The sequence below is a fragment of the Ranitomeya variabilis genome, chromosome 4 (assembly GCF_051348905.1).
Source record: "Ranitomeya variabilis isolate aRanVar5 chromosome 4, aRanVar5.hap1, whole genome shotgun sequence".
In the NCBI taxonomy this organism is placed as follows: Eukaryota; Metazoa; Chordata; class Amphibia; order Anura; family Dendrobatidae; genus Ranitomeya; species Ranitomeya variabilis.
Genome location: NC_135235.1, coordinates 713,700,624 through 713,725,535, shown reverse-complemented (window position 1 = coordinate 713,725,535; position 24,912 = coordinate 713,700,624). Strand labels below are relative to the sequence as shown.

Sequence of the window (24,912 nt, the reverse complement as noted above, 5' to 3'; positions counted from 1 at the left end):
GTTCTGGGGCCCAAAAGAGTAAAACAAATGTTTAGCGTGTCAAAAAAAATAATTTTTAGTATCTGTTTTTTTTTTTCCCTGTAATATAGGAAAGCCTAAGGCCAGAAATAAATCCCATAAAACACTGTACATGGAGACTTTGGGATCAGATAATTTCTGTCCGCTGTGTTTGTGCAAACAAAAAAGCTTTTTGTCATGATCCGTGCCAGGGTTTAATCCTGTCTGCCCTTTTTCCGGGGGGATCATGTCAATTTAACTTTGCTCTGCCTCATTCTGGGTTGAGGTTTGCTATTTAGCTCCCATGCATCCTGCTGGCGGTGTCAGCTATAGTTCTGCCTTCGGCGTGTGAACCTGACTCTGGTAGCTCTTGGTTTGTCCTGCTGTGATCCCTGACTTGCCCCGTGTCTGTTGACTCCCTCTGTCTGCCCTTTTTCCAGCGTTTCGGTTTTCATACTCTGGTTTCTGACTTGGCTTTTATTCAGACTCTCTTCTGCCTCCTGTCTTATCCACTTCTGACCGTTGCTGAAACTCCTGGCTTGTTCCTGACCACGTGTATTGCTGATCTCTTTAGTACTTCTGCCTATTGTTGTTTTTTGACTCGGCTTGTTGGACCACTCTCTCGGCACTTGGTGGTGCCTATGCTGCTGCTCTGCAGTGCTTCTCTGTGTACGCAGTCTCACTTCCCTCTCAAGCTCCCTCTGGTGGAGGTTGTGTTATACTGCACTGTAGCAGCATGACACTTTTTATAAAAGCCTCAAAGTTCTGTGTGTGACTCAGACATGAGATCTAATGTGCTAGAAGATTACAGTGCGGGGAATCGGGAATCATTCATATAGACGGCCGGTGGTGATGGGGTCAGTGGACAAATATGTTTCTAGAGCCGTAGTAGAAGATGATGTCATTCTCATCAAGAAGTAGTTATTTCTCATGTCACGTAATGAATATCTCCTGCAGTATTGCTAATGCCGATTCCAGTTTAGGTAAATGAGATGAGAATTAGCGTTATGGAAGAGGAGTCTATGAGGAACGTATTCAGCTACCGACTCCGAGGAAGAAACTGCTTGTTGTCTGCGGCCTAAAATACACTGCTCAAAAAAATAAAGGGAACACTTAAACAACAGACTATAACTACAAGTAAGGGTACCGTCACACAGTGCTATTTTGATCGCTACGACGGCACGATTCGTGACGTTCTAGCGATATCGTTACGATCTCGCAGTGTCTGACACGCTACTGCGATCAGGGACCCTGCTGAGAATCGTACGTCGTAGCAGATCGTTTGAAACTTTCTTTCGTCGCTGGATCTCCCGCTTTCATCGCTGGATCGTTGTGTGTGACAGCGATCCAGCGATGCGTTCGCTGGTAACCAGGGTAAACATCGGGTTACTAAGCGCAGGGCCGCGCTTAGTAATCCGATGTTTACCGTGGTTACCAGCGTAAAAGTAAAAAAAAACAAACCGTACATACTCACCATCTGATGTCCGTCAGGTCCCTTGCCGTCTGCTTCCCACTCTGACTGTCTGCCGGCCGGAAAGTGAGAGCAGATCACAGCGGTGATGTCACTGCTGCGCTCTGCTCTCACTGTACGGCCGGATCTCAGTCAGAGCAGGAAGCAGACGGCAAGGGACCTGACGGACATCAGATGGTGAGTATGTACGGTTTGTTTTTTTTACTTTTACGCTGGTAACCACGGTAAATATCGGGTTACTAAGCGCGGCCCTGCGCTTAGTAACCCGATGTTTACCCTGGTTACCCGGGGACTTCGGCATCGCTCCAGCGCCGTGATTGCAAAGTGTGACCGCAGTCTACGACGCTGGAGCGATAATCATACGACGCTGCAACGTCACGAATCGTGCCGTCGTAGCGATCAAAATTCCACTGTGTGACGGTACCCTTAATCAAACTTCTGTGAAATCAAACTGTCCACTTGGGAAGCAACACTGTTTGACAACCAATTTCACATGCTGTTGTGCTAATAGAATAGACAACAGCTGGACATTATTTGCAATTATCAAGACACACTCAATAAAAGAGTAGTTCTGCAGGTGGGGACCACAGACCACATCTCTGTACCAATGCTATCTGGCTGATGTTTTGGTCACTTTTGAATGTTGGTTGTGCTTACACACTCATGGTAGCAAGAGACGAACTCTACAGTAGAACCCACATAAGTGGCTCAGGTAGTGCAGCTCATCCAGGATTGCACATCGATGTGAGCTGTGGCAAGAAGTTTTGCTGTGTCTCAGCGTAGTGTCCAGAGGCTGGAGGCTCTAGCAGAAGACAGGCCAGTAGACCAGGAGATGTGGAAGGGGCTCAGACTTTGTGCAAGAAGGAACAGGAGGAGCCCTGCAAAATGACCTCCAGCAGGCCACAAATGTGCATGTGTCTGCACAAACGGCTATAAACCGACTCCATGAAGATGGTCTGAGTGACCGATGTCCAAAGATGGGGGTTGTGCTCACAGAAAAAAATTCACTGTGTAAAAACTGTAGTTAAGACATAATTAAAAGGTAATTTTTTTTTAACGCAGTAAGGTGATATTAAAGACCACTACCACCATTTAAAAGATAACAGGAGACGCCTGTACCCACTAAACTGAACTGTTCCTACCTACCAGCGGAGGTTGGCATCCTACAGTTGCGCAATGGCAACCCCGCTCCCCATCGACTGTCCCTCCTACCCCTATCCAGCCCTGTGGGATGAGGAAAGAAATAGGAGGAGAGATAATGAAATGAATTTGTTTGGACAGTATACCACAATTATAGTGTGGGGGATTGATCTTACTTTTTTATTATTACTGCCAAAATTTTAATGTGGGGTAGTAAACCACGTGAGTGAAAATATATTTAGATTTTCACATACCCAAGATAAAGGGGGTTGTAAAAGATAATATAGACTTGATGAGGGGTCAAAATGAATTGAAGGGGCCTTACCCTTATCTATCTCCTGCCTATCAGCGGAGGTTGGCACCCTATATGATATTTACGATTTTGTTGGTGCCCCCGCTCCAGACGGCTGTCCCTCCTAACCCTAAGACCATAAGGAAATTTCCATATGAGGGGCAGTGAAGGGGTGAAGTCTAACAATGATGGCAATGATATGTTAGACTCAACAGTTTACTATCCCAAGTTAACATACAAGTGAGCTCAAACTAATAAATGATCAATATAGTTCCAGTTCCTCTTATAGGGCAAATAGTTATAATGTCTGAGTAGGAACTAAACAGATGGCCAATGTCATATATAAATATCATAGCCTGCATAAATATTGCATGATCCCAGGGCATTCACCCCTTAACCCCAAGGGTGGTTTGCATGTTAATGACCGGGCCAATTTTTACAATTCTGACCACTGTTCATTTATGAGGTTATTACTCTGGAACGCTTCAACGGATCCCGGTGATTCTGACAGTGTTTTCTCATGACATATTGTACTTCATGTTAGTGGTAAAATTTCCTCAACATTACTTGCATTTATCTGTGGAAATTTTTTTTCCAACTTTGAATTTTCATGCCCTTAAATCACAGAGATATGTCACACACAAAATAAGTAACATTTCCCACATGTCTACTTTACATCAGCACAATTTTGGAACCAAAATTTTTTTTTGTTTTGTTAGGGAGTTATAAGGGTTGACCAGCAATTTCTCATTTTTACAACACCATATTTTTTTTAGGGACCACATTACATTTGAAGTCACTTTGAGGGATCGATATAATAGAAAATACCCAAGTGTGACATGCAGCGCCCCAGAGTCCTGGTCGTTGCAGTAATGTCGCTCTTCCATCAGGGGGAGTGATATTACGTCTGATGGTACTAAAGGAGTTCACCTGACCAGGTATCACAGTCACACACTACACTTCACACTCCAACCACCAGGGGGAGCAAAGGGTTCTATCTATTAGGCCACTCCTCACACTGGGGTAAAACTGGGGGTTGGATAGGAAGTTAGAGAGAAGCTGCCTGAATGAGACCCAGAGAAGACCTGTCAGGCAGACGGGGAGAGAAGGAGGAACATCTGAGCTGCAGACAGAGGTCCCTGTCGGGTGGGATCCTGTCAGAGACATAGCAAGAGATAGAACGTTACGGAGCTGCACCTGCACCTCATTGCGGCAGCATCCTAACAAAGGACAAGAAGCGAAGTATATTGTGGAGAAGTGAGAAACGAGATCACAGCACAAGGAGTTAATACCAGGAGGAGTCCTGCCTTAAGATCGGCAACATCCTTCTGAGGCGCGTGGCCGGAACACCGAGGGAGTAATTGGCTCTACGCATTACTTCAAACAATGGCAGGACAGTTAACTCCAAGTTGGCTACCCAATCTTTAACCTAATGAAGACAACGGAGGCAAATTGTGGGAGAGGGGCGTCACTAGGGTCCCTATAAAATAGCTCCAGACCTACCCCATCATACGGGTCGTCCTATCCATACCATCTGGGGGATGGGGAGAGAGAGAAACAGAAATATACACGACAGTTGTGAGGACTATCCCGTGGTGCTCAGCAGGGAGGTACTACAACACACAGGCGCTAGTAGGAAGGCTACTGATTTCCACCTGCAAAGGGAACTCTGGATGTGCCTTCGGACCGGCCAGACTCAGCCAGCCCTGTGAACGGTACTGTGGACGCTGAAGTCTTCAGTAAAAGGTAAAGAGACTGCAACCTTTGTGTCCTCGTCGTGCCTTACAGCACCCACCATTACCACCTACTCATCAAGGGAAGCCCTGGGGTCATACTTCACCTGTGGGAAGGTATAACATCTAGCTGCCATTCCATCACCCCAGCGGACCCCTAGCAGCGTCGGTCACCCTGACCGAATACCACAGGTGGCGTCACAAACACTTGACAAACTATACCTTTAATTGGGCGCTCCTTAGCAGGGCCACGGACCGGGTCGGGCCACTGTGACATCCCCAGAATCGAGACAGAGGGACCCGGTACCGAGTACCCCACTGCCCTGCACCTGGGGGCGATCCATGACACCATTCTAAAAAACTGCACTCCTCAAGATGCTCAAAACCACATTCAAGAAGTTTATTAACCTTTCAGGTGTTTCACAGGAATATTTGGAATGTTTAAAAAAAAAAATGAACATTTCACTTTTTCACACAAAATTTACTTCAGATCCAATTTGTTTTATTTTACCAAGAATAACAGCAGAAATTGGACCCCAAAAGTTGTACAAATTGTCCTGAGTACGCTGATACCCCATGTGTGGGGGTAAACTACTGTTGGGCGCATGGCAGAGCTCGGAAGGGAAGGAGCGCCGTTTGGAATGCAGACTTTGATGGTCTGCAGGCGTCACGTTGCCTTTGCAGAGCCCCTCATGCACCTAAACAGTAGAAACCCCCCACAAGTGACCCCATATTGGAAACTAGACCCCCAAAGGAACTTATCTAGATGTGTTGTGAGAACTTTGAACCCCCAAGTTTTTCACTACAGTTTATAATGCAGAGCCATGAAAATAAAAAATCTTTTTTCCCACAAAAATGAATTTTAGCCCCCCAATTTTTATTTTCCTAAGGGTAACTAGAGAAATTGGACCCCAATAGTTGTCCTGAATATGCTGCTACCCCATATATTGGGATAAACCCCTGTTTGGGCCTACAAGAGAGCTCGGAAGGGAAGGAGCATTGTTTTACTTTTTCAACGCAGAATTGGCTGGAATTGAGATCGGATGCCATGTTGCTTTTGGAGAGCCCCTGATGTGTCTAAACAGAGGAAACCTCCCAATTCTAACTCCAACCCTAACCCGAACACACCCCTAACCCTAATCCCAACCCTAACCACACCCCTAACCCGAGTACACCCTTAACCCCAACACACCCCTAACCCTAATTCCAACTCTAACCACACCCCTAACTCCCAACACACCCCTAACCCTAATCTCAACCATAATCCTAAGCACACCTAACCCTGACACACCCCTAACCCTAATCCCAACCGTAAATGTAATCCCAACCCTAACTTTAGCCCCAACCCTAATGGGAAAATTAATACATTTTTTTTATTTTATTATTTTTCCCTAACTAAGGTGATGATAAAGGGGGGTTTGATTTACTATTTATAGGGGGGTTTGATTTACTATTTATAGCGGGTTTTTATATTTGGCAGCTGTCACACACTAAAAGACGCTTTTTATTGCAAAAAATAGTTTTTGCGTCACCATATTTTGGAAGCTATAATTTTTCCATATTTTGGTCAACAGAGTCACGTGAGGTCTTGTTTTTTGCTGAACAAGTTGATGTTTTTATTGGTACCAATTTTCGGGCACGTGACTTTTTTGATCTCTTTTTATTCCGATTTTTGTGAGGCAGCATGAACAAAAACCAGCAATTCATGAATTTCTTTTTTGGAGGGGTGCCTACCGTTCTGCGTTTGGTAAAATTGATAAAGCAGTTTTATTCTTCGGGTCAGTACGATTACAGCGATATCTCATTTATATCTTTTTTTTTATGCTTTGGCGCTTTTATACAATAAAAACAATTTTATATAAAAAATAATTTTTGCATCACTTTATTCTGAGGGCTATAACTTTTTATTTGTTTCGCTAATGACGCTGTATGGTGGCTCGATTTTTGGCAGGACAAGATGACGTTTTCAGCAGTACTATGTTTATTTATATCTGTCTTTTTGACCGCGTGTTTTTCCACTTTTTGTTCGGCGGTATGATAAAGCATCATGTTTTGCCACGTGTGGGTTTTTTTTTTACGGTGTTCACTGAAGGTGTTAATTAGTGGGACAGTTTTATAGGTCAGGTTGTTACAGAAGTGGCGATACTGGTGTACTTTTATTTATTTTTTATTTACATAAAGAAATGTATTTATTGGAACAATATTTTTTTCTCTTTATTTAGGATTTTTAAAAAAAATATTTCTACAGTGTAATTTTTTTTTTTAAACTTTTTTTACTTTGCCCCACGGGGGGACATCACTATATATTATCAGATCGCTGATCTGACACTTTGCTCACAAGCCAACCTCCCTGCAGGACCCGGAAGGACCCCCTCGGCCATCTTGGATCCTGGGTCTGCAGTGAGGATTACGAAGGAGACCCTTGGAACAGCGCGATAACATCGCATTGTTCCGAGGGTCTCAGGGAAGCACGCAAGGAGCCCCATCCCTGAAGCATTCCCTATGCCACCGGAATGCTGTGATCATGTTTAATCGCAGTGTTTCGGGGGTTAAAGTGCCAGGAGCTGTCACAGTGCCGGATGTCAGCTGTGATAATCGGCTGACACTCGGCTGTGATCAACCGTGCTCCCCCTGTGAGCGCGGCTGATCGGGTATGACATACTATCCCGTCCATGGGAATTAAAGGGACTCTGTCACCTGAATTTGGAGGGAACAATCTTCAGCCATAGGGGTGGGGTTTTCGGGTGTTTGATAAACCCTTTCCTTACCCGCTGGCTGCATGCTGGCTGCAATATTGGATTGAAGTTCATTCTCTGTCCTCTGTAGTACATGCCTGCACAAGGCAATCTTGCCTTACGCAGGCGTGTACTATGGAGGACAGTCCCTTTAAGTCTCAGGTCACATGGACGGGACAGTACGTCCGATGGCAGAAAGGGGTTAAGCAATAAGCCCAAAAATATTCAAAACCAGATAAGGCTCAGCTGCATGTTAAAGAACAGGTACATGTCATCAAATCAAGAAGTTATGAAAAAAAAAAAACAAACCTCAGAGCTCTGAAACACTCATTTCCCCTTTCAAGGTTCATCAGGAGTGAATAAAGTATACATAGTATAAAGAGACTACTTAGCTGCTGAAGAAATTGCTATGACCGGCACAATAGCAGGCTTTGGAGTTCAGACACATAAGGAAACGATACCCCTTCATAGTGTGCTGCATGATACGGTGCATGTTCATCCATGTTGCTATTGTGCCGGTCTTAGCAATCTCTTCAATCACTATAATTGTGGTATACTGTCCAAACAAACTCTCATTTCAATATCTCTCCTATTCCTTTCCCCATCCCACAGGGCTGGATAGGGGTAGGAGGGACAGTCGCCAGTGATCGGGGGTGCCATTGCCCAGGTGTAGGGTGCCAACCTCCGCTGGTAGGTAGGAACAGTTCAGTTTAGTGATGGGTACAGGCACCTCCTGGTATCTTTTAAATGGTGGTAGTGGTCCTTGTTATCACCTTACTGCGTTAAGACGTAATTAAAGGTAATTTTTTAAGTACAGTTTTTACACGGTGAATTTCTTTGTTCAATTTTTCTGTACAGGAACAATCTTATTCTAGCTGTGATTTCCTCATGGGTTGTGCTCACAGCCCAACACAGTGCAGGACGATTGGCGTTTGCCACAGAAGACCAGGATTGGCAAATTCGCCACTGGTGCCCTGTGCTCTTCACAGATGAAAGCAGGTTCACACTGAGCACATGTGACAGACGTGACGGAGTGTAGAGCCGCCGTGGAGAGCGATCTGCTGCCTGCAACATCCTTCAGCATGACCGGTTTGGCAGTGGGTCAGTAATCGTGTGGGGTGGCATTCCTTTGGAGGGCCACATAGCCATCCATGTGCTTGCCAGAGGTAGCCTGACTGTCATTAGGTACCGAGATGAGATCCTCAGACCCCTTGTGAGACCATATGCAGGTGCAGTTGGCCCTGGGTTCCTCCTAATGCAGGACAATGTCAGACCTCATGTGGCTGGAGTGTGTCAGCAGTTCCTGCAAGATGAAGGCATTGAAGCTACGGACTGGCCTGCCCGTTCCCCAGACCTGAATCCGATTGAACACATCTGGGACATCATGTCTTGCATGATCCATCAACGTCACGTTGCACAACAGACTGTTCAGGAGTTGGCGGATGCTTTAGTCCAGGTCTGGGAGGAGATCCCTCAGGAGACCATTCGCCGCCTCATCAGGAGTATGCCCAGGCTTGTAGGGAGGTCATACAGGCACATAGAGGCAACACACACACACACAACTGAACATAATTTCCTTGTCTTGAGGCATTTCCACTGAAGTTGGATCAGCCTGTAATTCGATTTTCCTTTTTGATTTTGAGTATCATTCCAAATCCAGACCTCCATGGGATATTCATTTTGATTTACATTGATCATTTTTATGTTTTATTGTTCTCAACACATTCCACTATGTAACGCATAAAAATTTGCAACCGAAATATTTCATTAAGTGATATCTAGGATGTGGTATTTTAGTGTTCCCTTTATTTTTTGAGCCGTGTATATAGGTTTTATTAGTAGATGTAAAGAAGAAAACCAAATACTGTAAAATAATCACTCATGTGTTTCCCTTATTATCTCCAGTAATTGTATTATTACACAGGATTCTTATGATGTTACATCGGCTCATCTTCTTCTGATTCAGGTCTCTACAATATCGGATCCTCTCAGTGAAGATCTTCTATATAAGAGAATTTTCCTGATTTACCCATTAAGGATGGATATGGACAGATACAAGATGGCGGAGAGGATATTACACCTCACCCTAGAGATCCTCTTCCGGCTTACTGGAGAGGTGAGAGATTCTGATGACATCACATTACATCATTCTTATCTATGGGAATAACAGATGGACAGAACTGGGGAGGTGAGGACTCTGGAAATGTCTGTAGTGAGATTTATTAATGTGTCTCTTTATAACCAGGATTACACAGTAGTGAAGAAGACCTCTAGTGAACGCTGTCAGGACCCTGTGTCTGAGGGATTGGGAAGACCCCTAAGCCCAGTCACGGGGACTCCACCTCACCTGATACATGAGGACATCAATGACCAGAAGATCCTAGAACTCGCTTACAAGATGATTGAGCTGCTGACTGGAGAGGTGACACTGCTGGGACATTATACAGTAACACTGTGAAGGTTTCTGGGGATAACGGTATCATTGTGTGTGTCAGGTTCCTATAAGGTGTCAGGATGTCGCCGTCTATTTCTCCATGGAGGAGTGGGAGTATTTAGCAGGACACAAAGATGTATACAAGGACATCATAATGGAGGTTCCCCAGCCCCTCACATCACCAGGTAATAGACAGGACTAAATACATACGGCCTATAATTATCTGTATGTAAAGAATGAATTCAGTCCCTGTATGTGCTTCCTCCAGTTCTATCCAGTAGGAGGACAACACCAGAGAGATGTCCCAATCCTCTTCTTCCACAGGACTGTAAACAAGAAGATCCCAATGTTCCTCAGGATCATCAGGTAGATGGAGAGAAGGTGTCATGAGATCTCCCCTCTGATGTGTAGACGGCTGTGAAGGTCTTGTGCTCAGTCTTGTTTTATTCACCAGTATTATATGTTTTATACTTGTGTAATGAGAGCGGTGCAGATGGCAGGCAGGGCTGCCACCAGGAATTTCGGTGTCCCATACTGGCAAAACTTTCGGGCCCACTTGGGACTCTGCCCAGGCTACAACCCCCCCCCCCCCCAGCTCCGTCTACAACTCTCGAACCATCCACAGTACCACTGCCCACTCATAGAAAAACTCTGCATCTGTATAATGCATCCCATAGTCATATATAGTTGAATAATGCATCCCCTTAGGAATATAATGCACCTCTATAGTACTATAATGCACCCCCATAATAGTATGATGCACCCCCATAGTAGTATAATGCACCTCCATAGTAGTATAATGCACCTCCATAGTAGTATAATGCATCTCATAGTATAATGCCCTCCCATAGTGGTATAATGCACTTCATAGTATAATGTGTCGTGATCTCTGCAGGCAGAGATCATAGCAAGCCTATAGAGGGTCAAGCTCTCGGAAGATGGAACTATACTGACCATGAACTAAGCCTGCCGCGCAACTAGAAATAGCCAGGTAGCATTTCCTATTTATTGCTAGATGCCCAGCTCTGGCCTAAGACCTAAATAGCTAGCAGAGGGAAATATAAGACCTGGCTCACCTCTAGAGAAATATTCCACAGAAGACAGTAGCCCCCCACATATAATGACGGTGAGTTCAGATGAAACAACAAACGCAGCAGGAAAATAGTCTTAGCAAATTTGAGGTCCGCTTACTAGATAGCAGAAGACAGATAGTATACTTTCATGGTCAGCAGAAAAACACTAACAAAACACCATCCAGAGATTACCTTAAACTCTGGCATTAACTCATAACACCAGAGTAGCAATCCCTGATCAACGAGAGCTTTCCAGACACAGTAACAAAACTTCAGCTGTGAACTGGAACAAATAGGCAAAACGAAACATGGACAAAAGTCCAACTTATCTAGTAGTTGTCAGAAGCAGGAACAAGCACTGAGAGGCATCAGATAACATTGTTGACCGGCAAGAAACCACCAGAGAAATGAGCTTAAATAGCGACACCCACTACTGATGGAAACAGGTGAAACAGGAAAGAGGATGACAAGTCCAATTCCACAAGCGGCCACCGGGGGAGCCCAGAATCCAAATTCACAACAGTACCCCCCCCTCAAGGAGGGGGCACCGAACCCTCACCAGATCCACCAGGGCGACCAGGATGAGCCCTATGGAAGGCACGAACAAGATCAGAAGCATGAACATCAGATGCATTGACCCAAGAATTATCCTCCTGGCCGTAACCCTTCCACTTGACCAGATACTGGAGTCTCCGTCTGGAAACACGAGAGTCCAAAATTTTCTCCACAACGTACTCCAACTCACCCTCAACCAACACCGGAGCAGGAGGCTCAACTGAAGGTACAACAGGTACCTCATACCTGCGCAATAACGACCGATGAAAAACGTTATGAATGGAAAAGGACGCAGGGAGGTCCAAACGGAAAGAAACAGGATTAAGAATCTCCAATATTCTATAAGGGCCGATGAACCGAGGTTTAAACTTAGGAGAAGAGACCCTCATAGGGACAAAACGAGAAGACAACCAGACCAAATCTCCAACACAAAGCCGAGAACCAACACGACGATGACGGTTGGCAAAACGCTGAGTCTTCTCCTGGGACAACTTCAAATTGTCCATAACCTGCCCCCAGATGTGATGCAATCTCTCCACCACCGCATCCACTCCAGGACAATCCGAGGATTCCACCTGACCGGAGGAAAATCGAGGGTGAAACCCCGAATTACAGAAAAACGGGGACACCAAGGTGGAAGAGCTGGCCCGATTATTGAGGGCGAACTCTGCCAATGGCAAAAAAGCAACCCAATCATCCCGGTCAGCAGAGACAAAACACCTCAGATATGTCTCCAGGGTCTGATTAGTCCGCTCGGTCTGGCCATTAGTCTGAGGGTGAAAAGCAGATGAAAAAGACAAATCTATGCCCATCCTAGCACAGAATGCCCGCCAAAATCTAGACACAAATTGGGTACCTCTGTCAGAAACAATATTCTCAGGAATACCGTGCAATCGGACAACATTCTGAAAAAACAGAGGAACCAACTCAGAAGAAGAAGGCAACTTGGGCAGAGGAACCAAATGGACCATTTTAGAGAAACGGTCACAGACCACCCAGATGACAGACATCTTCTGGGAAACAGGCAGATCCGAAATAAAATCCATCGAGATGTGTGTCCAAGGCCTCTTAGGAACAGGCAAGGGCAACAGCAGTCCGCTAGCCCGAGAACTACAAGACTTGGCCCGAGCACAAATGTCACATGACTGCACAAAGACTCGCACATCTCGTGACAGGGAAGGCCACCAGAAGGATCTTGCCACCAAATCCCTGGTACCAAAAATTCCGGGATGACCTGCCAATGCAGAAGAATGTACCTCAGAGATGACTCTACTGGTCCAATCATCCGGAACAAACAGTCTATCAGGCGGACAACGATCCGGTCTATCCGCCTGAAACTCTTGCAAGGACCGCCGCAGATCAGGAGAAACGGCCGACAAAATTACTCCCTCCCTAAGGATACCTGTGGGTTCAGTATTACCAGGAGAGTCCGGGTCAAAACTCCTAGAAAGGGCATCTGCCTTAACATTCTTAGAACCCGGTAGGTATGACACCACAAAATTAAAGCGAGAAAAAAATAAAGACCAGCGCGCCTGTCTAGGATTCAGGCGCCTGGCAGTCTCAAGATAAATCAAATTTTTGTGGTCAGTCAATACCACCACCTGATGCTTGGCCCCCTCTAGCCAATGGCGCCACTCCTCAAACGCCCACTTCATGGCCAAAAGCTCCCTATTCCCAACATCATAATTCCGCTCTGCGGGCGAAAATTTGCGAGAAAAGAAGGCACAAGGCCTAATGACGGAGCAGTCGGAACCTTTCTGCGACAACACTGCCCCAGCTCCGATCTCCGAAGCGTCAACCTCAACCTGAAAAGGCAGATTCACATCAGGCTGACGTAACACAGGGGCAGAGGCAAAACGGTGCTTAAGCTCCTGAAAGGCCTCTACAGCATGAGGGGACCAATTAGCAACATCAGCGCCATGTCTGGTCAAATCAGTCAGTGGTTTAACGACATCCGAAAAACCAGCAATAAATCGGCGGTAAAAGTTGGCAAAGCCCAAAAATCTCTGAAGACCCTTAAGAGAGGAGGGCTGAGTCCAGTCACAAATAGCTTGCACCTTGACGGGATCCATCTCAATGGAAGAGGGAGAAAAAATATACCCCAAAAAGGAAATTTTCTGGACCCCAAAAACGCACTTAGACCCCTTCACACATAAAGAATTAGACCGCAGAACCTGAAAAACTCTCCTGACCTGCTGGACATGAGAGTCCCAGTCATCAGAAAAAATCAGAATATCATCCAGATATATTATCATAAATTTATCCAGAAAATCGCGGAAAATATCATGCATAAAAGACTGGAAAACTGAAGGGGCATTAGAAAGACCAAAAGGCATGACCAAATACTCAAAGTGGCCCTCGGGCGTATTAAATGCGGTCTTCCACTCATCCCCCTGCCTGATCCGCACCAAATTATACGCCCCACGAAGATCAATTTTAGAGAACCACTTAGCACCCTCTATACGAGCAAACAAATCAGTAAGCAATGGCAATGGGTATTGGTACTTAACAGTGATCTTATTCAGAAGCCGATAATCAATACATGGTCTCAAAGAGCCGTCCTTTTTTGAGACAAAGAAAAACCCAGCTCCCAAGGGAGAAGAAGATGGACGAATATGTCCCTTTTCCAAAGACTCTTTTATATATTCCCGCATAGCAGCATGTTCCGGCACGGACAGATTAAACAAACGACCCTTTGGATATTTGCAACCCGGTATCAAATCTATGGCACAATCGCACTCACGGTGCGGAGGTAACGACCCAAGCTTGGGTTCGTCAAAGACGTCTTGATAATCTGAGAGGAACTCAGGGACTTCAGAGGGAATGGACGACGAAATAGAAACCAAAGGTAAGTCCCCATGAATACCCTTACATCCCCAGCTCAACACAGACATTGCTCTCCAGTCCAAGACTGGATTGTGAGACTGCAACCATGGCAATCCCAGTACCAAATCGTCATGTAAATTATACAGCACCAGGAAACGAATAATCTCCTGGTGATCCGGATTGATACGCATGGTTACTTGTGTCCAGTATTGTGGTTTATTATTAGCCAATGGGGTGGAGTCAATCCCCTTCAGAGGAATAAGAGTCTCCAAAGGCTCTAAATCAAAACCACAACGATTGGCAAAGGACCAATCCATAAGACTCAGAGCGGCGCCAGAGTCAACATAGGCGTCCGTGGCAATGGATGACAAAGAGCAAATCAGGGTTACAGACAAAATAAACTTAGACTGAATGGTGCCAATGGAAACAGACTTATCAAGCTTCTTTGTACGCCTAGAGCATGCTGATATAACATGAGTAGAATCCCCACAATAGAAGCACAATCCATTCTTCCGTCTAAAATTCTGTCGCTCGCTCCTGGACAGAATTCTATCACACTGCATACTTTCTGGCGTCTTTTCCATAGACACCGCCAGATGGTGCACCGGTTTGCGCTCCCGCAGACGCCTATCAATCTGAATAGCCATTGTCATGGACTCATTCAGACCTGCAGGCACAGGGAACCCCACCATAACATCCTTAACGGCATCAGAGAGACCTTCTCTGAAAGTTGCCGCCAAGGCGCACTCATTCCACTGAGTAAGCACAGACCATTTACGGAATTTTTGGCAGTAAACCTCAGCTTCGTCTTGCCCCTGAGATAGTGCCATCAAAGTTTTTTCTGCCTGAAGTTCCAAATGAGGTTCCTCATAAAGCAAGCCCAAGGCCAGAAAAAACGCATCCACATCGCGCAACGCAGGATCCCCTGCTGGCAATGAGAAGGCCCAATCTTGAGGGTCACCCCTGAGCAAGGAAATCACAATCCTAACCTGCAGAGCAGGGTCTCCAGCTGAACGAGACTTCAGGGACAAATAAAGCTTACAATTATTTCGGAAATTCTGGAAGCTAGCTCTATTCCCTGTGAAGAACTCCGGCAAAGGAATTCTCGGCTCAGATACTGGAGCATGTACCACAAAATCTTGTAAATTTTGTACTTTCGTGATGAGATTATTCAAACCCGCAGTTACACTCTGAAAATCCATTATTGTCAGGTGCACACAGAGCCATACAGAGATTAGGAGGAGAGAGAGAAAAAAGACTGCAGCAAGGCAAACTGGAGGGAAAAAAAAAAAAAAAAAAAATTCCAGCAGACTTCTTATAACTCTCCTTTCTCAACCTGGGTCTTTAACACTTTAAGGGCCGGTCAAACTGTCGTGATCTCTGCAGGCAGAGATCATAGCAAGCCTATAGAGGGTCAAGCTCTCGGAAGATGGAACTATACTGACCATGAACTAAGCCTGCCGCGCAACTAGAAATAGCCAGGTAGCATTTCCTATTTATTGCTAGATGCCCAGCTCTGGCCTAAGACCTAAATAGCTAGCAGAGGGAAATATAAGACCTGGCTCACCTCTAGAGAAATATTCCACAGAAGACAGTAGCCCCCCACATATAATGACGGTGAGTTCAGATGAAACAACAAACGCAGCAGGAAAATAGTCTTAGCAAATTTGAGGTCCGCTTACTAGATAGCAGAAGACAGATAGTATACTTTCATGGTCAGCAGAAAAACACTAACAAAACACCATCCAGAGATTACCTTAAACTCTGGCATTAACTCATAACACCAGAGTAGCAATCCCTGATCAACGAGAGCTTTCCAGACACAGTAACAAAACTTCAGCTGTGAACTGGAACAAATAGGCAAAACGAAACATGGACAAAAGTCCAACTTATCTAGTAGTTGTCAGAAGCAGGAACAAGCACTGAGAGGCATCAGATAACATTGTTGACCGGCAAGAAACCACCAGAGAAATGAGCTTAAATAGCGACACCCACTACTGATGGAAACAGGTGAAACAGGAAAGAGGATGACAAGTCCAATTCCACAAGCGGCCACCGGGGGAGCCCAGAATCCAAATTCACAACAATAATGCACCTCATAGTATAATGCCCTCCCATAGTGGTATGATGCACTTCATAGTATAATGCACCCCCATAGTAGTATAATGCACCCCCATAGTAGTATAATGCAGCGTCATACTGCAGCTTTACAAAAAAAAAAGTTTATCCTGACCAGGCTGAGGTCCAGCGGTGTCCTCCACCTGATACATCTGAGGTGTGTACCATCATATGTGAGTGTCATTATACGCTGTCAACGTGCCCTCTGACATCAGCTGCCAGCTTATGATCTCCCGCAAGGCAACAGATTTTAACTTGCCGTGCGTCTGACGATGCATGACGTGTGGGGTACATTTGACTCACAAGCGCCTGTGATGACTATACCCTATTTCCCACAACTTTTAACTATTACACCCCCCCAACCTATAATAACATTAAATAAAATACCCAAAAATGACATAACACCAAATCTTGGATTAAATGGCCACAGCAGCCTTTTTTATTAACCCCTTCATGACCGTGGGATTTTCCGTTTTCGTTTTTCACTCCCCTCCTTCCCAGAGCCATAACTTTTTTATTTTTCCGTCAATTTGGCCATTTGAGGGCTTATTTTTTGCGGGACGAGTTGTACTTTTGAACGACATCATTGGTTTTACCATGTCGTGTACAAAAAAACAGGAAAAAAATTCCAAGTGCGGTGAAATTGCAAAAAAAGTGCAATCCGACACTTGTTTTTTGCTTGGATTTTTTGCTAGGTTCACTAAATGCTAAAACCGACCTACCATTATGATTCTCCAGGTCATTACGAGTTCATAGACACCTAACATGTCTAGGTTATATGTTACCTATGTGGTGAAAAAAAATTCCAAACTTTGCTAAAAAAAAAAAATTGCGCCATTTTCCGATACTCGTAGCGTCTCCATTTTTCGTGATCTGGGGTCAGTTGAAAGCTTATTTTTTGCGTGCCGAGCTGGCGTTTTTAATGATAGCATTTTGATGCAGATACATTCTTTTGATCGCCCCTTATTGCATTTTAATGCAATGTCGCGGCGACCAAAAAAACGTAATTCTGGCGTTTCGATTTTTTTTCTCGTTACGCCGTTTAGCGATCAGGTTAATGCTTGTTTTTTATTGATAGATCGGGCGATTCTGAACGCGGCGATACCAAATATGTGTATGTTTGATTTTTTGTTTATTGATTTATTTTGATCGGGGCGAAAGGGGGGTGATTTAAACTTTTATGTTTTTTTTATTTTTTTCACATTTTTTTTAACTTTTTTTTTTTTCACTTTTGCCATGCTTCAATAGCCTCCATGGGAGGCTACAAGCAGGCACAACCCGATCGGCTCTGCTATGTAGCAGCGATCATAAGATCGCTGCTACACAGCAGAATTGCAGGTGTGCTGTGAGCGCCGACCACAGGGTGGCGCTCACAGCTCCCGAGGATCAGTAACCATAGAGGTCTCAAGGACCTCTATGGTTACCATTCAGAAGCATCGCCGACCTCCGATCATGTGACGGGGGTCGGCGATGACGTCATATCCGGCCGCCCGGCCAGATGCGGTAGTTAAATGCCGCTGTCTGCGTTTGACAGCGGCATTTAACTAGTTAATAGGCGCGGGCAGATCGCGATTCTGCCCGCACCTATTGCGGGCACATGTCAGCTGTTCAAAATAGCTGACATGTCCTGGCTTTGATGCGGGCTCACCGCGGAGCCCTGCATCAAAGCAGGGGACCTGACGTCGGACGTACTATCCCGTCCGACGTCAGGAAGGGGTTAACATACAATTACAAAAATAAAACAACAACCCAAACTCGGAAGGGATGGTCCTCGAAGCCCCAAATTAAGGATTTCCAAAGTTCACCTTTAATATTTCTTTTGGCCTCCAGGCTTAGTCTTACCCCCAGCCGCAAAGCACCAGCTCGGAGGCAGCTAATGACCAGCCCGGCCAAAACCAATACCAAGTCCCATAATTATCCGTTCCACCGACTGATCGGCCACATCCACTCATAATCCACTCCGGGGGAGTCCAGGACCAATATAGATCCCCCCCCCCCCTGCAATCCTCCAATGCCCTTTCCACCAACTCCGAGGACCTCCCTCCCCCGCCACCAACCTAAATGTTCTGACACCTCAAACATTTATGTCCCTCCAAACTTTCAGTCCGGTTTCAATGCCCTCTTGAATGGCCAAGCACCACATGTCCGTCCCCACCGCATTCAAGTGAACCCCATCCGACCTCCAATATTCCCCTTTTCCGGATTCCAAATTAACGTGCCGAACAACCACTGCTCCGTTTCGTGACATGAAACGTGAAATTGCCCTATTCACTTTGATCCTTGCCTTGTTTATTCCTTCAACCGACCTAGCCCCGCGCCATACCTTCCGAGGGACAATGTCAGACCACACAACAATCAACCTTGGGAACGACGCCCACAACCGCAACATGTCAAATTTTATGTCTTTTATCAGTTCCCGGCAAGGTCTTTTCCCCAAATCATTTCCACCCAAATGCACCACCACCAAATCCGGGGCCCGGTCTAAACGTACAAATCGGTGAAATTCCAGCAAGAATTGACTCCAGACCATCCCGCGCTTCCCGATCCAACGCAACGTCGCGGAATCTCTCTGGAACCCCAGCTGCTGCCCGTCGGGCCAAACCACTGCCCTCAATGCCGCCCAGAACACGAAAGAATGTCCTAAAATCCAGACCAAACGGGATGTATTGCCTAAAACAAACAACAAAAAACGTAATTAAGAAAAATTCCTTCACAACGCATATAAATCCTAATCCACTAAATCCGGGCGGACGTAAGATCTGAATCTGATTGATTCCCACCGACCAATTCTCTTGACCACTTCTTCACCTAGACCTCTTCTGGCCGCCTCAGTCGCCGCCCCAATCCTAAACAAGTGTCCACTGTAATTTGTGGACGAAATACCCCCAGCTGCCAAACACCGTTTAAACACTGCGATAAACTGGAATCACGACAAAAAAGGACCCATCTTCGTGTATCAGAAAAGGGTTGGATAAAACGCCCTCGCGTTTAATGAAATTATTTGCGCACAATACTGGACACATAATGGAACCTGGAACCGCAAACAAAGACACTTTGCACCCTCTACCCCAAACATCAGTCTTAGAAGACCGCAGTAAAATCTCTACCCTGTCACCAAACACATTGACATCTTCACCCCCTTTCATTAATTTGGAGGGGCTGACTAACTCCCCGAGGCGAAATGCACCGAAAAAGGCTAATGCAAAAGCTACTCTGAAAAGGTCAATTTCCCATTGCGATAAGCATACCGTCGGCAACTGTGCGCCTAAAACCAAAAGCACCTCATACGAAACCGGACGTCTCGAGTCCTCGACTTTCCAACCGTTTTTCCACCCTTTTAACGCCTGACACACCAAAAACGATTTTGTCACATCCTTGACACCCCTTGCCTTAAAACCAAAAGCTAGCCCTGTTAGCATCTTATTCAATTTAGAAACGGACCAACCCTTTTCTTTTAGGTGTCCAATCAACAAAAGCAATCTGGGTTCATCCTGTAAACACTCCCATATACAACCGTTACAATCTTCCCAGACCTTTCATGCATGATCATATTGCTTCCAGGTCCTGACAGATAGAGAGTTCACCAATAAACCATCTAAAGCCCGCCAGGCAGATTCCACAACTCTACTGGACACTCCATGCCCGCTGCTTTTGCTTGAGGCACCAGCTCTCGAAGACGTTCCTCCTGGAGATGAGAAAGAGCGACAACAACTGGGTTACTCTCCAATGACCTGACTTCGGCTACGATCCACAAGTTATACAATAAACCCAAAAAGACCATATGTTGCAAAATTTTAACCACTAATGGGGAATCTGCTGACAATGAATTTATCACCCTCACCTCGCTTTCTGACCTACATGGGAAACGTATCTTTTTGTTCATGATAACCTTGCCCCATAACGACAAGGCCACCAAAATGGGAAACAAGTGCGTCAGCACACGATTTGCTGACCACCCGTGTTCCTTCCAAAAAACAGGCCATTCAGCGAACAACCAAGAACCCTGAAAAAACAATCCGAAACCGCATCCGTCGACCACTGCGACAAACAGATCCAAAGCGTCTGCATCTATTACCGGCTCAATCCAAATAGACTTACCATTGTAATCCTCCAAAAATCTCGCCCAAACTGCCAGATCATCTCGTAACTCTTTTCTCAATCTAATAAAATGAACGGGAGATTTTACACCTGTTGTTGACAATGATAGCCTCCTGCAAAATGCTCAGCCCATTGTCATGATCCGACAAGCGAAGTTTAACTTGCCTAACAACGACTGTACCTCACGTAATCTCAATTTCTTTGCCTTGTGCGCCCTCAACACTACTTCACGCAACTCGCCAATTTTTTCCGCTGGTAATCTACAAACCATTTCCAACGAATCAATTTCGATACCTAAGAAACTCAAAACAGTAACTGGGCCCACTGTCTTATCTGCAGCTAATGGGACCCCAAAACTCTTAGCAACCTTTTCCATTGAATGCAATAGTATTGAACAGTCAGCAGTCTGAGCCTCCCCTTTGAACAAAAAATCATCCAGGTAATGTATACATGCATTTAAACCTGACACGTCTTTTACCACCCATTCCAAAAAGGTGCTGAAGGTTTCAAAATACGTGCAAGATAGGGAACACCCCATGGGAAGACAACGGTCAACAAAATAACCTCCATTCCAATAGCACCCTAACAAATGCATACTATCAGGATGGACAGGTAGAAGCCTGAACGCCGCTTCAATATCTGTCTTCGCTAACTTGGCTCCCTGACCGCACATCCGAACCCAATGCATAGCTGCATCAAAAGAAGTGTAAACCACCGAGCACAATTCCGGATCAATGCCGTCATTCACGGACAATCCCCTAGGAAAGGACAAATGATGTATCATCCTAAATTTATTGGGTTCTTTCTTTGGAACTATACCTAGTGGTGATACCTTCAAATTCTGTAGGGGAGGACAATCAAACGGACCTGCCATCCTGCCCAGACTGACTTCTTTGTCTAACTTCTCCGTCACAACCTCAGGAAACTGTTTAGCCGATTTTAAATTCTTTTTAGAAAAATTGGCTGCCGCATTAACAGATGGGATTCAAAAACCGTCCCTGAAACAGTCTTCCAACAACCTCGCCGCCATCCTATCTGGGTATCTATTTAGATAATGCACCATCTCTCCCAGCCGAATTGGCGTCACCCCTTTTTTCAACTCCCTCCGCTCCTCTCTGTCTGCCTCCCCTGAAACATTTCGATGATCTGTGTGTGCCACCGCAGATTGTGCACTCGTGTTTAAACTTGCACTTTGCGCAAAATCTACAAGACCCCTCGTTGAATGCGATGCACAAACCCTTCTGCATGGCCGTTGGATGTCCTCACTGGCTATAGCCCCCCCGCGCTCCCGGGAAAGGACTGAGTGCTATTCCCTGTTCTGGATGGTACCATCACCCGCATCCAAAGTGCTATATCCTTATGGTCCCACCGAATGCTAGGCCTGACTGCCTTCCTCTGACGAAACTGTTTGTCGTATCTCAACCACCCTAAACCACCATACACTCGGTAAGCCTCACCTATAGTTTCCATATAGCAAAATAATCCTGAACAATTTTCGGGAGCCTTTTCACCTATTACACTGGCCAAAATGGCAAATGCCTGAAGCCAATTTGTAAAAGTTCTCGGAATCAATCTGTACCTCCTCTTTTCTTCATCCTCTTTCTTTGACTCATCTCTTCTCGGCCTGTCTAAGTTAAACCGTTCCAGGGGCAACAAAGAAAAAATTTCCACGCACTCCCCTTTCCATATTTTTTCCGTAATCTCGCTTTTAAGATGAGCGCCTAAAGGGCCTTCGAAACAAACGTAGACCTCACCGCGTTCTGTATAATCTAACCTCACTGTATCATCTTTTTCCGTGTCACCTGCATGGCTAGGCGCCGATACCGTAGCTGAGGAAATGGCCGTATCGGCCCCCCCCCTCGTTCCTTAAACTTCCCGCCGGTACATTAGAGACCTCCCCAAACGTGCCCCCTTGCCCAGAGATCCTACCCGTACCACCCAAACAAGCAGTAGATGGGGAGGCAACAACCTGACCACCCCCAGAACCTCACAGGAAAGCTAACTCTCTCAGCCCGTGGAAAAGCATATTTAATCCCCCGCTGACCCCCCCCCCCCAGGAACCCCATCCTGACTACCACTCCCAGGCAAAGTCAACAAAGGGGGATAATATAAAGAAGTGTCCTCACCAAGCTGCCCGAGCGCTGTGGACCCGGCAGCCGACGATCCAGTAGCCTGATGTAATCTCCCATCCTCCGTCATCCTTCCGTGGTCTGATGTTCCATGATCCATGTGAAAGCTGTTGATAGACGCTCTCCTTGACGCTTCCAGAGGACCTGCGACAGTCTGTGCCGGGGAGTAGGAGCCTGCATTATCCGGGGACTGCCACCGCTGATGGTCACTGCTTGTGGAAGGGGGGGTTGATGTCTGCGCAGCACAGATCGGCGGCCCCGGGACACGCGCTACACTCGGCCCTCTGTTGTCCCTCACTGCAGCCGGAACCACGGCGCTGCTAGAGCCGGCTGACAGCCGCCCGCGATGCACCCCCTGCTGAGGCACCTGTGGAGCAAGCCCCCGTATCGGGCGTCTCCTGTCTGCCACTCGCCGAGCCGGCTCACCTGACAGAGGCTCCGGCCGTTCCTGGTCCCGACACCCTGCGCGTTCCTGATGTTGAGGAGGAGGCCGACGCCTCCCCCTGTTGCGGACCCCGCTGGGTGCCAGGATTCCTCCCAGCTCGCCCTCGGGACCCTGTGATCCCGCGGCGCGCGCCACTAGCTGGAGGGTCCCCGGAGGGGCTCCTAATTCGGCGTCGGGCCCGAGGGAGGACGTCAGGGCTTAGGCGTGCCGGCGGCCGGGACCGCCGCAGCCGGCGCCCTCCGGTGGGCACCTGGAGAGATCCACCCTCCACCCCCTGGAGAAGGCTGCTCACGTTTTGCTGCAGCCACGCAGTACCCTGCGTGCTGGCCACGTCTCGGAGGCTCTGCAGGAGTGCGTCCACCTCCATGTCGGCAGACCGAAGCTTCGTTCTCTCACAAACAGGCAGGTGAGTGAACGCTCCGGTGAAGTGACCGAGGTGTAATAGGCGGTTATCTCTTTTCCCGCCCGACAAGCTCACCGCCCCCACAGCTGCTCCTATTCTCCCCTGTTTGATCCCTCCCCTTCCCAAATTCAAAAAAAACTCACCACGCAGCCCGTGTTAACCCCATAATGCTTATTAACCCCCCCCTGTGGCGCTGGCTGTTCCCATTTGACCCCGTCATGGCGGACTCCCTTGATGGCCCAGGGGGCCCGTACGGCCTTTCTTGATCAGTTGAGCCTCTGGGGCCCAAAGAGAAGATGCGACCTGCTGCGGGTCCCCTCTGCTCGCCAGGGCCTATTCGCCAGTAAGGGCTGTAATGTTCTGATGGCGGAACTAATGGCAGGATTAGAGCTGATCATAGATGTGACTATCTTTTCTTTTCATCTGTCTGTGACTTTTACAATATTTGTTTCAGGGTGAAGATCTGACCTATATTAATACTACAGAGACATATATGAGGGGTGATGAGCGGTGTAAAGAGGAGATTCCTACATATGACTACCCAGGTAAGTAGTATCCACTAAATGCAGAGAAGTCACAGATTCTTCTTAGTCACCGGCTATGGCTGCTTTATCGGTTGTATAGCCCGGTTGTATCACAATCGTGTGATCACCATTTTGCCTCTAGACCTCAACATTCTCCTCCATCCAAACTTTGACACATCAGCTCTAAACTGTTATAAAAAAAGTATTTGAATGTCTAATATTTCTTCTTGAAACTGATGTGACATCTACCATTGGTCCTTATAATAGTTTAGCTTGAAAGAGCCCCATACTCTAATTACCCCAGAGGTTTCACCACTAGTTACTCATTTATTACTGATGAAGACTGTTGAGTTTGATTATTTCAGTAAATGTGTTATTGTCTTTAGTCACAGTTTTTGACTACAGTAGTTACTGCTCAAATCCTTTGACTTAACCACTTCCCGCAGTCCTTTTTTGTTCCTAATCAGGACCCAATTTTTCGAACCTGATGTGTGTCACTTTGTAGTGATAACTTTGGAATTCTTCACAAAGGATAATAGGAAACAAATGGACCTTACAGATTATTTTCCTATTTCTCTTGAATGTGACAGTACCCTATATACAGTTGTACACTACTGTCTGGGCACATGGCAGGGTTAAGAAGCTATTTAGCTATTTGACTGCAGATCTTGCAGAAATAGTTTGCGGATACGATGCATTGGGGGCACTGTTCGTGGTCACCTGGCAGCTCAAAAGATGTCCACCATGAAAGGACTTGGCGCTATCTACTCCATTTTACAGATCCCAGGGATTGCCTTGTTCATCATACTTTAACCCTTTTACTTGGGTCTGATCTTAGCCAGACAGAGACCCCTAGGCTTTGACCATGGTGTTACCTTATGTTATGTGATTTGAGATGTAGCAATAATAGTCAGGTAGCCGGGTCAGTACCAGGAGAGC

At 46.3% G+C, this 24,912-nt stretch overlaps 1 protein-coding gene across 1 annotated transcript in view; it reads left to right on the top strand.

The window, feature by feature from the left end:
- The window catches only part of LOC143768234 (uncharacterized), a 36,139-nt gene extending 16,030 nt beyond the window's left edge, over positions 1-20,109 (top strand). Inside the window, exons 2-6 of the mRNA XM_077256927.1 lie at positions 9,335-9,484; positions 9,614-9,790; positions 9,864-9,987; positions 18,788-18,861; positions 19,936-20,109. Of these exons, the coding sequence (XP_077113042.1) occupies positions 9,335-9,484; positions 9,614-9,790; positions 9,864-9,987; positions 18,788-18,861; positions 19,936-20,109 (699 nt within the window). The remainder of the gene's footprint in view (positions 1-9,334; positions 9,485-9,613; positions 9,791-9,863; positions 9,988-18,787; positions 18,862-19,935) is intronic.
- Positions 20,110-24,912: the final 4,803 nt, after the last annotated feature.